Below are 15275 nucleotides of genomic sequence, written 5' to 3'. Positions count from 1 at the left end.
TAAAGGGGGTAGGGAAATAAAAAAATGCTGATTTATGCCACTAAACGATCCTTAAATACACACAACCAGGTAGGCAGTGTAGAGTGAGATTAACCTGAAATTAAGCTGTGTGCAAGTCAAATGCTAAACACAGGAACCTGAAACCAGCATAGATCACAAGCTCTATCAAATGTATATATATTTTTTATTTTGTTACTCCTTTGCCACCTAAAATTACAGTCTGCTTTTTACACTAAAACGCCTAAAATATTTACACAACCATCTTCTAATAAAATAACAGTTAAATATTGAAAATAAGATTTTTCTCATAAAATATGTTTTCTGTATGTACACGTTTTATCAAAGAGGACTAGCTCCAATATTGAATAGTTTTCCATCATCAACCATCAGCAAGAAAAAGTTTTCTGAAACAAAACTATGTTCAACTCATGTACAAATATGCAGAACAGCACATTTAACATCAGCCAATGCAACACTTAACGACGAAGTCAATGTTTGAGGCCTAAATCATGTACTGCTTAGGAAATGTGCATTTATCTTTTTTCCTTTATGAATAACTTCTTTGGTTATCATTGTTCTATTCTTGGCTGTACAATAAAACAGCACCCAATTGATGTTACTTAACCAGGCATATGTATATGTGTATATATATTTATAGGTACTAAGTTTAGCACAGGTCCTGTGCAACTGTTACTAAAAAAGTGTCACTGTAGATTCTTTAATACAGAGCTACTCTTCAGAATCAAGCCCCTAAATTTCTACTGTATTTCACTCAGTTCTTCAAGCAGAACTCCAATTTCAATCATTATTTTGCTTAAACAGTTTTTAACCACCAGGAACCTGAACACCTGTCCGTTTTCCAGTGTAGAGCCTTTCTCACAAAGATCCTTAAAGGTTGAAAATGATACAAGCTTGGGAGAGGAAGAGTAGACTCTGCTGGGCTGTTTCTAACACAGACTCCTGAAAGCCAACACGTTTTAATGCTCACAAATCCTCCACCACTTTGCAAACCATGAAGACTTGCAGTATCTATAAGATTTTTTGTCAGTGGGTCTTGCTGGTGGTACAGAGTTGAGCACCCAGGCTGCTGAACCTGGGTTGCATATGGCCCCTGTGAAATGTCACAGCATGGACAGGAACTGCTGGGCAATGTGCTGAGTGGCACGTTGGCAAAGAAAAGGCTGCTGCTGCCTGATCACCTGAAGCTCAAGGGTACAATGACTGAGAACATCACCTCTTATGCGACGGGAGAAATTCCACCCACTGGTCAAACCCTACTGCAAAAACCTCTGGAAAACCCCGCAGAACATGACAACAATCACGTACCCAGGAACTTCACTAACCGGAAACTGAGAAGTTCTTTCCATTCTCCTGAAGGGTTGTTCTTTAGCATCAGAACATTTGACCTTAAGTAGAAACTTGAGGTCATTTGGCTTCACATATTGGCTTTGACAGAGAAGGCACCTCTCTCTGTCAGTGGGTCCCACTGGTTCTGAACTTGTGTGGTCCAATCCTATAAAAGTGCTGTGATTTACCCTCCTTTTGCATAGTTAAACAAGGATAACATGTAGAAAATAAGACCCACCATCCATCAGATTCTGCTGAAGAACCCAATAAAAAAGAACCCAATAAAATAAAACCCAACTTATTAAAAAAAAAAACAACCAAACAAACCTGAAGCCTGGAAGATCTGAAATAAGTCTTATAGTATTTTATAAAGTTAACAAAACTCCTCTAATGTGCAAAATTCACAAGAAAATCAGTGCTGCTGACTCTGAGAGCTCTGCAATCAGCATTTGTATTCTGTAATTAAAGGTCCACTCAACCTAACTCCATTTCTTCCTTGTTTTATTCTGCAACGTAAAATTCTTTCATATCCTGTTTAATCAGAGAACCAGATCTAAATTTATATAAACTCAGGTGTCAGGTGTCCAGCACGTAGATCTGAACCTAAGGGAGGAGAAATGGTCATTAAACAGTAGTATCAACTCACCTCTGCAGCATGTTTATAGTAAATAAACAACAGCTGAATTTGATGCGATGAAGAGGACTGAAAATGGCACAAGGGTAACACATATACCTAGGTGCTGAAAGCACATCAATCTCTTTTCCAATGGCAAGAATGCTTCCCTGTGTTTGCCTGGTGAGAGAGCAAGCATTGCTTGAGCACACACTACCCTAAAACCACAGAGATGGCTATTCCACAGTGTGATTTATTGTCACGGGACAATATTTCCAGTGCAATCTGATTACCAAGGCAGTGTTCCTGATTCAGTGTTCCCATCAGAGGCTGTCAACCATAGAGCAATCATTTTCCTTCTGCAATCTTGGAAATTAGGTCATTTTCAAATCAGCAGATCAAAACCTTGCTAAATGGAATGTCTAAAATGTCCTGTGTAACCAAGACAGAACTGAAAATGAACTGTGACATTACTAGCTCTTTCACAATTAAACCAGATCTTCTTCCATCTTGCTTAAAATGGCGGCACAAAGACAAATAATGTAATGGCATCTTTAAGAGAGATGACATTTACTCTCTAGAAGATGCTGGAAATGATCCAATATAGACAAAAAAAAATGTTTAATCAGAAGTGTGTGAAATTTATTCTTGTAATTGGGGTAAAATGAAACTTGGAAGAGTTAAAGACTAAAGATTCTACCAGGACCATCTGGTAGGAACTGATAGCAGAACCATGAACTTGTGTAATTAGTGGCCTTGGAAGTTATCAGCAAAAAGAGCTCAGATAAAAACACCTTATAAGAATATTTGTACCAATTATTTATTTCTTCCCCCAAGACACAAATTAATAAAAAAAAAGGGAAAAAAGCAGATTTTTTTTCTAGACCTGGATAAAAGAATTATAATTTTCAACAGGTAGTTTACAATCAGTGGGAATAAACAAGCAGTCCAGGTTTCCTGATTGATCCATTCAGGGTGTGCTCAGTAGCTGTCTATCAAACAATTTTATTTACAACTCAGCATCATCCTGCAGTAGATCTGGATCTTCATCATCCAGTAAGAGGTCAGCATCCATGACTTCATTCTCTTCCATGACATCACCCAGATCCGGAACAACATCATCATCAATGTCACCAACATTTTCAACATGTTTAACCAAGCTCATGTGATCCAGGGGGATCAAACTATGCCCAGCTGGCCCAGTAGTTCTTGCAATAGTGGCTGCCATTTCTGCTGCTACAGCAGCTTTCTGAGCCTTCTGCCTTTGCTGTTCTTCTTGTTGTCTGTGAGTCTTCATATGAGCATTGCGGCTTTTGATTTTGAAAAAGACCCTAAATTTTAAAGGGAAAAAAAAATCAGATTAAAATGCACTGCTTTTGATGAAATGAGCCAAAAAAGACTCAACAACTTATCAGTACATTTGCTTCCTTGTCCTGAAATAGAAGTCAGTGAAGTCTGCAATGCCATGGTGTGAATTTCAGGGACATATTACCAGATTTATACATCCTGATGGTATCAAAATGGCCTACTCTGATTTTGCCAGAGGTAGTTTGTAGCTCCCACACCTGCTTCAGTATCTATGCACATCATAATTTTCCCTCTATCAGTTTCACAACCATCTTGCACAACAGGAAGAAAGTGAAGGATTACCACGATGGACAAACTCAAGCACAGAAACACAGAAAAAGTTGCCCACTGTCTCATCCAAATCAGTGATGAAGCAGGAAGCTGGAATGTCAGATGTAAAAATTCTAGCAGGTAAGTGGAAAATAGGAGTAAGTACTGCAGGGGCATCCAAAATGTCATGCAAACCTATCTCTGACAGTTTTGGTAAGAGAACAAATCATCTAGGGGGGAAAACTTCTTCCAAGACAATCAGAGCAAAACACAAGGTTTGTTCACAGCACTGCTGGTATGGAATCTAAACAGGCAAAGGCAATGCTGTCCTGCAGACAGTCACACTTACCTGCCACACTCCTTGCAAGGAAAGATCGTGGTTGGGTCGGTCTCGCCGCTCGTTGTGCTGTGGGCAGGGGAGCTCTTGATGGAGCAGTATCCGCTCTGCGTCCCGGATTTCTGCTTGGTGCCGGGCACGGTGCAGCGCGTTTTCGTCACCTGGTTTGTCCCTCCGTGAATGCGAGCGTGGCCGTTCAGCGCCTGCCGGGAACTGAACACCTGCAGGGAGCGGGGTGGAGGGGAGGGGAAAAAAACAACCCCAAGAAATCACAAGGCAACACTGGAACTGCAGGAAGTAGGATGCTGAATGCATTATCACAACAGAACAAGTGTACATGTCTAATGTGCACCATCTCCTCGCTCAAATGCTGCTTGCTTTCAGCAATATCCCACTATAATTGAAGATAGTCACAATAAAACAAAGCAGTGAGCTATCCTATTATTAAAGTTGTGTAACCTACACAACTTTAATAACTGTGGAGCTGTTGGAGCTGTTGCCATATAGTATTTCTAAACGGTACATCATCTCAGAATTCAGTTTTCTGTACAGATCAAACTGCTTCTATTTTATGGAATGGGAATTAAAAGGAGTCAAAATCACAATTCACTAGTTTACACATACGACCACCACCACCATCCTCTCCCCATTAAGTATACCAAACTCACGTACAGCACCACAGTTTGGCATTTCACAGATGAAGGAGGATGAAGACAGTGAAAGACCCTGAACAGCAGGTAGATCTATAGGTCCAACAAGAGAGATTGCTGGTGGGTCAGGTGACTTCTGCATTTCCCTTTCTTCCTTTCTGTCTTCTTCAATCTCCTCATCTTCCTCTAACACTTCCTCCTCTCCACTTGTCTAAAACAGACAGTGCATTTAAGGAACACTAGAAATATGGTCAGACAGCTCTGGATAGTAGGACAAACACAGTTCTGGAACAGCATGTTATTAAGTTGAGTGTGCTTCCCAGTATCACTGTTTCTTCCCATCCTGAATGAACTTCTGGTCTTACTGGAGCTACCACCCCTTAATGGATAAGCTATAGCACATAAAGCTTCTCTGCAGTGCTCAAGGCAGCCTCCATGTGTATTATGGAGCTGTGACTCCAAAGATCTGCAGATTCCAGGTGCAGTGCCATCCTCCTGCCATCAGAAAGGCCATGTATGCTGTACTTGTAGTCAAGTTACTCTAACAAAACCCCAAAACGACCAACCAAAAAAACCCCAACCCACAAACCAACACATCCCAAGGGGTATTTGTATTGGAATGTTAGAGTAGCCTTTAGGAGCAGACATGGGCACAAGCATAATTTACGGAGGTTTCCCTGGACTGCAGTTAAGATAATGCACTTTAATCTGGTTGCAGTCCAGCCAAACAAATCTTAAGGTACCTGAGGTCACAAAATGTTCATATAGAACATAATTTAGAGTTATGGAATAATTTCTACTGGAAGATACCTATGTCACCTAATTCAACCTCCTCCTCAAAAAAGAACAAACAAAAATAATCAAGTGTTAAACCTTCTCATGTTCCTTTAGACTTACCAAGCATTCATCTCTTTTCTTCTCTAAGCGCGTTCTGTGTTTCCGTCCCAAACGCAAGATTTTCTTCCAGGTATAGTAGTACTCCACACATTGTGCAACTGTCTTAGACTTAACCTGCAGTTAAGGAATTGCAGAAATAGTCCCATCTTAATGTTCTGCTTTCATTCAACACAATTTTAATATATTCCGACAGGTACGCCTTATTCCTCAAACATTCAAATGGATTAAAAAAAAAAGGCAGTTTGAGTACAACAGGAATACTCTTGTAGAATAATTATTTTTAAGATTTTTTTCAGTCAAATTTGTGTTGACTTTTTCAACTTCAGAAGATTTCTCTGGGATTCTCTAAACTCCAGACAGAAAATGACTCAGAATGTACTCTTGTAGCTCAGTTGTACAGTACCACTGAGAAATCTAGAAATTAAGACTTGACTCACGTAAATCCACATATTTTTCAACATTTGAGCTAACAAGTAGGGTACTGTGCCCTGAGATTTATAACCTTGTCTTTTCTGCTTTTGTGGCAGAACATGAAAAGTAAGCCCAAACATGTTTTCTCTTTATTAAGAGGTTTCAACCCTTCCTGGCACCAGGCTCAATGCCAGCGACTCTGGTACCTGATAACAAACTGCCAGAGAATACTGAGATGATAACAGAAAATCATACTTGTCCCATACATAAAATGCCATGATTTGGATTCCAGGTGTGAAAACTTTCACATGCAATAACAAGAGGAACAACTTTTAATTATTTATAACTGTTTTTTAGATGTATCTAATGCACAGCTACAAACAATGCCTATTGGTGTTCTTGTAACCACTGCTGCCTCTATGCCTGCAACCAGCTAGTCTGGCGCTGGACGGAAAATAAAGAGAAACAGCATAGAACAAAAGAGGGAAAAAAACCCCAGCAACTGACAGAAGAGAAATAACCTTACCATTTTCTGTACAAATATGAAATCTTTGCTGTAGGTGGACAATGCCTCTTTGAACAGTCTCCTTTCTTGATGTGTCCATTTGTCAGAGCCTTAAAAAGAATGTGAAATCATTATGAATGATAAAAACTCAACCTTTATGCTGATGCTGTATCTGAAATGAGAACCAGAAGTCTCAAGCTTGAGTGAATGATTGCTGCTACCCAAATACAAGCATGGCTGTACTGACTCAGACCTGAAGTCCATCTAACCAGTATTTGGTCTCCAGCAGTGGTGACAGGCAGTTGCCTTGGAAACAGTAAGATCAGGGCAAGCAAATACAAATGCCTCTCCCTAATTTTTCCTAACCTCTGACCATGTTGGGCACAGGGGATTTCCTGAGTCTGTTGCAATTTGCTTATTTGGTGACTACCCTTGTAAGTGCTGAGCCACTCTTCCTTTTAACCAATAAACTTCTTGTACCCAAACCATCCTTTGCCAAGGAGTTTCACAGATCAGTGGACCCTCTGCATGAAGAGCCACCTCCCTTTCTTTCTTTCCTGGCTCCCAGTAGCTTCACTGGATGACCCTTCATCTCCATGCTATTCAGAATTGTGTGCCCTTGCTATCACTCCCAAACATTTGATCATTACTGCTGTCCCATAATGAACCTTTTCCAGCACTAAAACGTTCCTATAAAGACAAGAGGACCAGAAAGGCACACAGAAGTCCACATAAAATCCAGGCTTTCACAGTGGTATCACCATGATTTCTATCCTCTTAATGCTTGACTATTTTTTTAGGTGTTGTAAAATACAGTTGATACTTCCTTAGAACGAGCATTACGATTCCAAACTTTTATTCTAATTGAGAAATACCACCACAGAGCTCATAATTTCCTATGTAAGGATTGAATTGTTTATTCCCATGTATGCCACTTTACATTTGATGACACAAAAGTTCATATATCCTTTTGTTCTCCTTTTCTAAGATCCTTTTGTAAGATCCTTTTGGAGCTCTTCACTTGCATGGTTTGGGATAAGACATTTAAATCCTCTGTGGCAGAGGTCACAAGGAGGTAGACACTGTAGCAATGTGCAATATGCACTGAGTGTTTTTTATAATTTAATGGAAGCTGTATATAAAATTTCTGAATATTGTTATTCTGTGTTTGGTCCCCTGGCCTAACTGCCCATGAAAATGTGAAATCAACATTTAAATTGAACTGAATTTATGCTTTCTCAATATTAGGCAAACAGATGGAACACAGGATTGCTCTGCTGCATCAAAGCAATGTTCTGTTTGTTAGGAGTGGGCAGCATTACATACATTAAAGGAAGGATATGCAAGAAGTCATAAAGTAAGTCATTGAAATGACTTACACTATGAGAAGATTCTACTTCAGTCTGAGAATTTCTGAAACATCTAAAACTTTTATGAAAAGAAATCTCTAATATTCCCGTCAATGTTACTACTCTCCATAGAAATGTTTGCCTCTGCACTGATTCAATTAAGTTGGGTCTTGGCACCACACACGGTATTGAACCCTACAAGTTACTTTGTCTTAAAAAATAGCAGTATTATTAACTGCAAATTTTTTGTATTTCATCATCAGCTTCCGGGCTTACAAGCTCAGAGCAGGTATCTCACCACTCCTTTTTATGATGAAAACCACAAAATTAACTTTTCTGCAACCTGTTTTCTGTAGGCTCTTCCAGTACTGGATATAAGCATGCATTAGTTATTTCCACAGAGATTTACACTTAAAGCTCTCTTAAGCATCAGAGAAAGGCACTGGCTTCAAGCCATGAGTTTTACTTATTCTGTTATCACCCAGAGATCTTTCTGCTGACACACTGCCTTCCATCTCTTCCCACCCTGAACCAGCATCAATCCCTTCTTACACAAGCTGTCACTCATGAGCATTTACCCTCCCTTTGTGCAGGGGTAAATGCACTCATTCAGTCCAGGAGGCTACTCTATTATGCCAAAACATAACTTTAAAAAGCATGACAACACAGAAGAGATTTTCCTTTTTTCTAGTCATTCTGCTCTCTTGCTTCTACCCCACTCTCCGAAAAAAACAACACAATAAAAATAATAACATGGAATCACTTCCATGAACTAATTTTGTTGTACACCTATGGAATATTTGGGCCTTGCATACTTTCCCCAATAGCTGTGGTATTAGCAGAGACCCTTATAAGATTATGCGGGTTAATTGGAAGTAACCTAATTAATAGAATAAATCCTGTGTAGGAAAAGAAACAGAAGAAAAGCTGTTTTTAACTCTGGTTGCTGGGAAACCACTTTTGCTCTTGTTAGCTTGAGGGAGATATAGAGAACGTGCATAGAGAGAGATCTGCAATGCAGCAAAAAGAATTTGGGGCTTTAGAATACAGATCAAATTTTAAAGCTGCTCTTTATGTTCAGGTATTTCTTCTACATTTTGTTTTACCTGCCATACTGTGTTTGCACTGACATTAAACTGACATATTTAACTGACATTAAATATCTTCTACTCATTTGTGTGCTTTGGGCCCAACTTGTGGGTTTCAAGGGGGCTATGTGCACACCCAGGGAGCCCCATGGAGAGGCAGCTGATATCCACTACGCACAACATCTGCTGGGTCTGACCCACAGCCCTGTCACAGCACATACAAGAAGCTTCCAGACTGCCTGAAGTGCCCTATGTCAGAGACCATCTCTCCTGCAGTTCTCACTGCAGAACTTCAGACCTGAGAAACTCCACTTTTCAAAGGAGAACAGTTCAAGTGCTTGCAACAGTGCCCCTCTTGTACCAGGTATGTGCTCCCTCTCTCCTCCTAAACACCATCCTGACAGATGGCAAAGTGCTAGGACAGAGATTAGGGTGTTCTTCCAAGGAGCCCTGGGTCAGCATGTCCAGCTCTCTTGGCACACACCAGAAAATCCTCAAGTGTTACAAGTGGCTTCCCTCACAAGCCAACAAGTCTCATAGGTGAGCTATTTGCCAGTACCCTCATTCAAAGGCAATGCTAAGGGTGAGTTTGGGTATCTGTTGTTTGTGGTACGCTAATGAGTTAATTCTCATGAGTAAGTGGCATGCTTTGTTCCAATGTATTCCACCTTTAAATGTGGTAAGCCTGAGAGCCTTGATTTCTGAGTATGGAGCAGAAAACATGAAGTTATCCCAAACTGATGCCACTTGAAGTCATATTAAAGCTATTCATGGACTAGATTGTGAAAAATTCTCATATGCCTCGAGTGGCTGATTATCAATCAGAAATAAACTGTTATTCAAGAGCTGCTGCACAGTGCTAGAGCAATGCTGTCAATATAAGTTGCAATCACATGTTGCATGCAAAAGCATTAGAAAGCAGTGCTTTGTCTTCTTATTTTATGGCACTTAGATCCAGACTGATCCAGGTAAGATTTTATTTCATGCCATGATAAGCACAATCAAACTTGCTTTCCTGTTTAAGAAACAGGGATTCAAAGGTGTCCACAGGTCTCAATGCTATTTACCAAGGATTAGCATCATTTCATGTGAGAGATCAAACAAAACAGTCTCTTGGCTCCTCCCTGAATCCCAATGAATTCTTTTTGAAACTACTGTGAAGTTCCTTTAGTAAAGACTATTCTTCCTCTGCCACACAGGCAGAAATTTCTTATCTGCTCTGCGAATTAGATTGTTTACTGATGAAGAGGCTGTGGGATATCTCCTCATCTTCCTGCTCTCATGCCCTTGAACTGTCTCACACATATTTGGTGTCGTCTCTTCAGGCAAGAGACCCTGATCAAAGTTCCTGGCTGATGTCCTCCTTCCCCATCCACTCCCATGTTCATCCTTTGGAGTGCAACACAGCTGCTACCACAGGCACCAAGCACCTCCCTCAGACAAAACCAAAAACCTGACGTTAACATTTCTTCACTGACATTATTAGCTACTATCAAACATGTTTCTGTTCTTGTTCTCAGGCCAAGGGGTTAAGGAGTTGCTTTACAAAGACTTCTTGTTACTTGGAAGTCTTTCCAGTGGGCTGCTATGGCCAGGAAGTAGACTGCTTCTATAATTACCTTGCACAGTGACTGTAACTGAAAATTGAGTACATGACCTTGGACACTGTGACTGACTGACCACCAGGAGACTCTTAACTTGTTTCCTATTGAGCCTGAACTGCAGATGAAGTTCTAAATGCCTTCTGCAAAACCCTATTCTGTGTCTCAGCAGCTGTTAGCCACTACAAAGCATTAAGCAATAGCATGGGGGGCTGCAGAGGTGAGACATTTGCCATCTCTGCTCAGGTGACACAACTGAATCCAAAGGCTTAACACCACATTTGTATTTCACACCAACCCAGACTTTTTTGAGTAGATCCCCACACAGAGGTTCTGTAAGCAGCACTAAGATCCTAGTGAGAGTTACAGCACTGCCTCTTTGAAAGGATGCTCGTAATTATCATATTCATTTATTGTGCACCATCACCTCAGAAGAAGCAGGCAGGATGGTAGATTGCTTATGTACCAGAAAATTAAGACACTAGTGACACTAAATTATAAATTACAAATAGCAGCAGTTTTAAAAGGAGATGAAATTGTTAAATTTTAGTTTAAAAAAGAAAAATAATCACTTGAGGCAGTTTTAAATCCGTAAAATCCTCCACAGCAACATGGATGCAATGCTTCTGTACATTGTCAGTCATGTATAAAACTGCTGAACTTGCAACAAACAGCTCTGGGAGTACCCTTGGCACTGCCCACATCATCTCTATTAAATGCTGCCATCCCTGCAGCAGACAGCAGAGAGTGCAAGGTGATCCCATGCTCCAGCCTGGGATGCCAGGCTTGGACTGTGGAACAGATAGAAAGATCTCAAGGAAACCTACCAGCATAGTGGTAATTTGACAAAGGATGACACTTCAATCTCACTGGCTTTCTCAACAGCAGCTTTTCAAGAGCAACCTAAATGAAAAAGCAGGGAAAAACAGAATTAGGGAAAGCAATCAGCTGTGGCATAAAACTGCATTTAGAAGACTATTTGGTATGAGGATATGAATTAATTTTCTCTCTTTTCTCTTTTCTGTCATATAAAATCACATCAAATTACTCCAAGGCCCATTAACACTGTACGTCACAGAAGAGCACCTAATGTGCACCTGTCCTACCTTAATGAGCACAAATGTGACTATTACTTAGCAACTTCCAGCTCTTTCCCTCCCTTCTGCTTGCCACAAACAAATACATTTATGGTGTTTGAGTTGATAGTGTTAATTAATACTAATATTGAATGGCTTGTTTGACAACATTAATATTTATAGCATAAAATATTTTAGAATATCTGTGTAAGTCAACATCTGTCAAGAATGACTGCAAATATAGCTAATTGTCCTTCAGATCAGGAAAACAGAGGATTTATGGATCCCTAAATTTTCTTCCCTGAAAATGCATACTCTCTGTAAAGCAAATTCCACATCCTGACATTCTCAGACCTCTCAGATAAAGCTAACAGAGCCCAAGGAAACTGGGACACAAGCTAAAACCCACTGTATTAGCCAATCCAGTGAGACTCATTCCAGCCCCATGTTTTGTTGCATTTGGTTTTATATTGGTTTTCCAGAAACTGGTGCAAGAGGCCTTGCCTTTCCCTAACACTGGGGAAAATTGATGTTTTGCCTTAGTTAATAACATTCCCATCACTAAACTAATGCAAATATTTGAAATGCATTATTTATATAAGAACTGTGTTCAATTACCTCACAGTTCTGAACAAATAAGTAGATGTGATTGCTGCTCCAAAAAGGGTTTTTTTTTATAAGGGCTAGAAGAGGACTAAGCTCTCTGTGACCAAATATAAAGCCTGTGAAATATCAGGGCTGGAGCAAGCACTGGGAGACATTCAAAGCCCCAAGGCTATAAACTAAGTAATCTTATCTATATGAAATATACAGTAAGCCTTCAGAGAGGCACTGCTTTGAAATTTAAATTTATTAGAGAATAAAGGGAAAAGTCATTCCCCAAAAATGTTACAGGATGTTTAAAGCATCATTTCAAATCAATCAGAAATCTTTTTTATATAACCATATCTAAATCCATTTAATAAAGCATGCTAATTTATCTGCAGAAGAGGATCATATCTCCCCTTTCAGCTTTTTTATCTTACCATAATATCTCCTTTTGCTTCAAAGAGAGAGTGCAAAGCGTATTCTGAGTTAGTTCCTCCACCAGGTAACACACTGGAACAGCTCATATTTAAAAGGTCTTCCACTGTCAGAAAGAAGTCAACATTTTACTGCCAATACAGTAGCCTGTCAGTCAAACATCTGGAGCAAGGGATTCTGTAATGCCCCTCAAAGACTACATAGCTCGGGGCAGCAGATTCTTTCACACTTTTTCTCCTCAACATCTCATCTACTTGTTTTAGTAGAGGAGAGGATGTAGCAGAGCCCAGCATTAGGGTGGGACAGGCTACTCCAGAGCCAGAGATCTGCCTGTGAGGCAGTGACTTGCACACACCAGTGACATTGCTGTGCCAAGGAGGCTCCAGCCAGGCTGGAGAAACAGAATGAACCATGTTAGAAACAGGGAAAAATTCTGCTCAGGACTGGTAGAACCCACCAAGCCTGCCACATTTCCTGTCACTGTGGTCACAGGACAGGCCCAGGATGCATCAGCTGCCTCTCAGCTGCCTCTACCAGGCAGTTCAGTACCCAACTTCCCAGCAGTAACCTTTCCCCCTTGGCTGCCAGAAAACCATTCATCCAGACTTCCCTTTAAATGCCACCATATAATGCTGCTGCTCTGAACCTATACCATGTAGTTCTAGTCTCTTGCTCTGCATTCTCAGCAATTAATAGTCTCTTGAACATTTTGGTCAATACAGACACAAGAAATCAATGTGTATTTCTTCAACAGGCACAGGCTGAGGTAGGAACTTCCAAAATGGCAAGTCATTATACCTCTTTGTTGGAAGACTTTGTTCTCCAGTTCTGGCCATGGTTTCCAAACCAAAGTTGCCTTGTGCACATCCTTCTCCATTAGCAATCTGTCCTGCAGCTCAGGAATGTCAGCCTGGAACCTGGACCCAATATTGATTCGCCTATAAAGAAGAATAAATAAATAAGTATTCAGCTACACAATGTGTAGAAAATACAAAAGTCAGATTAGCGTTCACTTTATTTCCAACAAAATTTTTATTGCACTGAAGTGGCAGGAAATGGTGTCAGATTGCTTTACGCAATGCTTTACTCCCAGTGGGATAAGTATTTTGAATACTAGAGAGAACTGATCTCTTGGGGAAAAACAAAAATTTCAATATGCAATTTGAGCCATACTGAGACATCATACCTTAGGGACAACCCAAGCTAATTTATATGCATGGCTAGCAAAGAGGCTAGACATCAGAAACAGCAAATTTGTGTTCCACAGAGAATGGTGCTCTTCAGCAGAGAGCAAAAAGAGCCATTATTGCTGAGGGATAATCCTGTTTGTACTTTGCCATGGGGAACCTACCAGGTAACACCACCACTCCAAAGCTCCACTCTTATTATATATATATATCTACAAAAGCAAGAGTGCTGGATTGGCACATTTTCCTCACAGTACTCTTCCCAGCCATCACTTACTTTCAGCCATGACACCTAAATTTTCCACAGCCACTTTGCTCCAAATTTCCTTAGCCGCCATCCACAGAAACATTAAATGCATCCAGCCCAACATGATTTCAGGCAGTTGAATACTTCCTGCCTGGTTCAAAACACTTCAGGCCACAGGCTCTAGGTTGGAGCTAATCTATAAAAGCAACGATAAAAAATATTGTTTTTCTTACGGTTCAACAGTCTGTTCTCCAGGCCCAGGCGTCACTGGAATGACACTTCCATCAATACTATCTGAAACAGAGATTGGAATTTGAGTATTGCTGTTTTGCTGCTTGTGACCCTCCCAGGCTGCACTGCCACCTCCCTACTAACACCAACATTACTCCAGTCTATGATCCAAAAACGGCCCTTTATTGATACTTAGAAACAGCCTAAATTATTACAGGTAATAGAAATGTCTGACCTTGCAGAGGTTCCTACTGCACTGTTCTGAGTGATTACACACCTTTTCTTGCGAAGTATTGAACAACAAATACTTAACATGAACCCCATGTCTCAAACTAGGTCTTTTTCTTCCACTTCAGAAGGCCCAAGGAGGCAGACCACTTGGAATGATCACAGCCTCACTGGCAGATTAGGCTCCTCTATTCCCTTTATGCCTTAGCTTTGCAAAATGCAAGGCAAAACTGCCACTAAAAGGTACTTTTCCTGTGAAGTAGCAGAACTGGCCATGCCTGTGAGCACACACAAACCCATCAGTGTGGTGACAGGAGCAGAGAGGACAGTGGTCCCTCAATGCAACACTTACTAGACCGGCACAGGAGCACCCGTGGCGTGGGTGTCAGTGGAGTAAGGGGCAGCTGAGCGTGGGCCGTGCTGTGGGAAGTGAGAACACTGCTGAAGAGGCCGGAGCCTTGCCGGACGGGGCTGAGCATCGGCGGCGGAGTGTAGGGGGGCAGCTCGTGCGTGCGGTCCAGCAGGTGATCCCCCAGCACGCGCGGAGAGCGCAGCTGGCTCTGGTACAGAGTGGCACCCGAGTGGGACATGCTGAGGTTGAAGGAAGGAGGGGGTATGAAGAGAGGTTCGGGTCTGTGCCGATACTTCTTCTTGTCCTGCAACGGTTTGAAGCTTTCTTCCGATTTTACAGCACATGGATGAGGTTTTTTGCTAGTTTCCTAAATGAGAGCACAGAGAATCTTATCATTCAGGCATGCTTCAATGTGGTTTGCACACAATCCTCTACAGCTCTGGGCAATGGCCACAGAAAAGCTGTCACCACCAGGCAGTTCTTTGGGTACCATTATAATAACCCCGGGCAGTACAG

At 41.0% G+C, this 15275-nt stretch overlaps 1 protein-coding gene across 9 annotated transcripts in view; it reads right to left on the bottom strand.

Annotated features, from left to right (window-relative positions):
* Positions 1-126: 126 nt before the first annotated feature.
* The window catches only part of TRERF1 (transcriptional regulating factor 1), a 100125-nt gene continuing 84976 nt past the window's right edge, over positions 127-15275 (bottom strand). For 7 of the 9 annotated variants that reach the window (XM_064709025.1, XM_064709020.1, XM_064709026.1 and 4 more), the window contains 10 exons: positions 14760-15126; positions 14182-14242; positions 13313-13452; positions 12517-12620; positions 11243-11318; positions 6399-6487; positions 5462-5575; positions 4587-4775; positions 3927-4135; positions 133-3291 (listed from right to left, as the gene is read on the bottom strand). In XM_064709025.1, coding sequence (XP_064565095.1) covers positions 2970-3291; positions 3927-4135; positions 4587-4775; positions 5462-5575; positions 6399-6487; positions 11243-11318; positions 12517-12620; positions 13313-13452; positions 14182-14242; positions 14760-15126 — 1671 coding nt within the window. In that variant the 3' untranslated portion in view covers positions 133-2969. Of the gene's footprint in view, positions 3292-3926; positions 4136-4586; positions 4776-5461; positions 5576-6398; positions 6488-11242; positions 11319-12516; positions 12621-13312; positions 13453-14181; positions 14243-14759; positions 15127-15275 lie in introns of all 9 variants that reach the window. The other 2 variants (XM_064709027.1, XM_064709028.1) reach the window with 1 other exon arrangement.

The sequence above is a fragment of the Zonotrichia leucophrys genome, chromosome 3 (genome assembly GCF_028769735.1).
Source record: "Zonotrichia leucophrys gambelii isolate GWCS_2022_RI chromosome 3, RI_Zleu_2.0, whole genome shotgun sequence".
In the NCBI taxonomy this organism is placed as follows: domain Eukaryota; kingdom Metazoa; phylum Chordata; class Aves; order Passeriformes; family Passerellidae; genus Zonotrichia; species Zonotrichia leucophrys.
The sequence above is the reverse complement of the archived record's forward strand: the minus strand, read 5'-3'. Positions and strand labels throughout refer to the sequence as shown.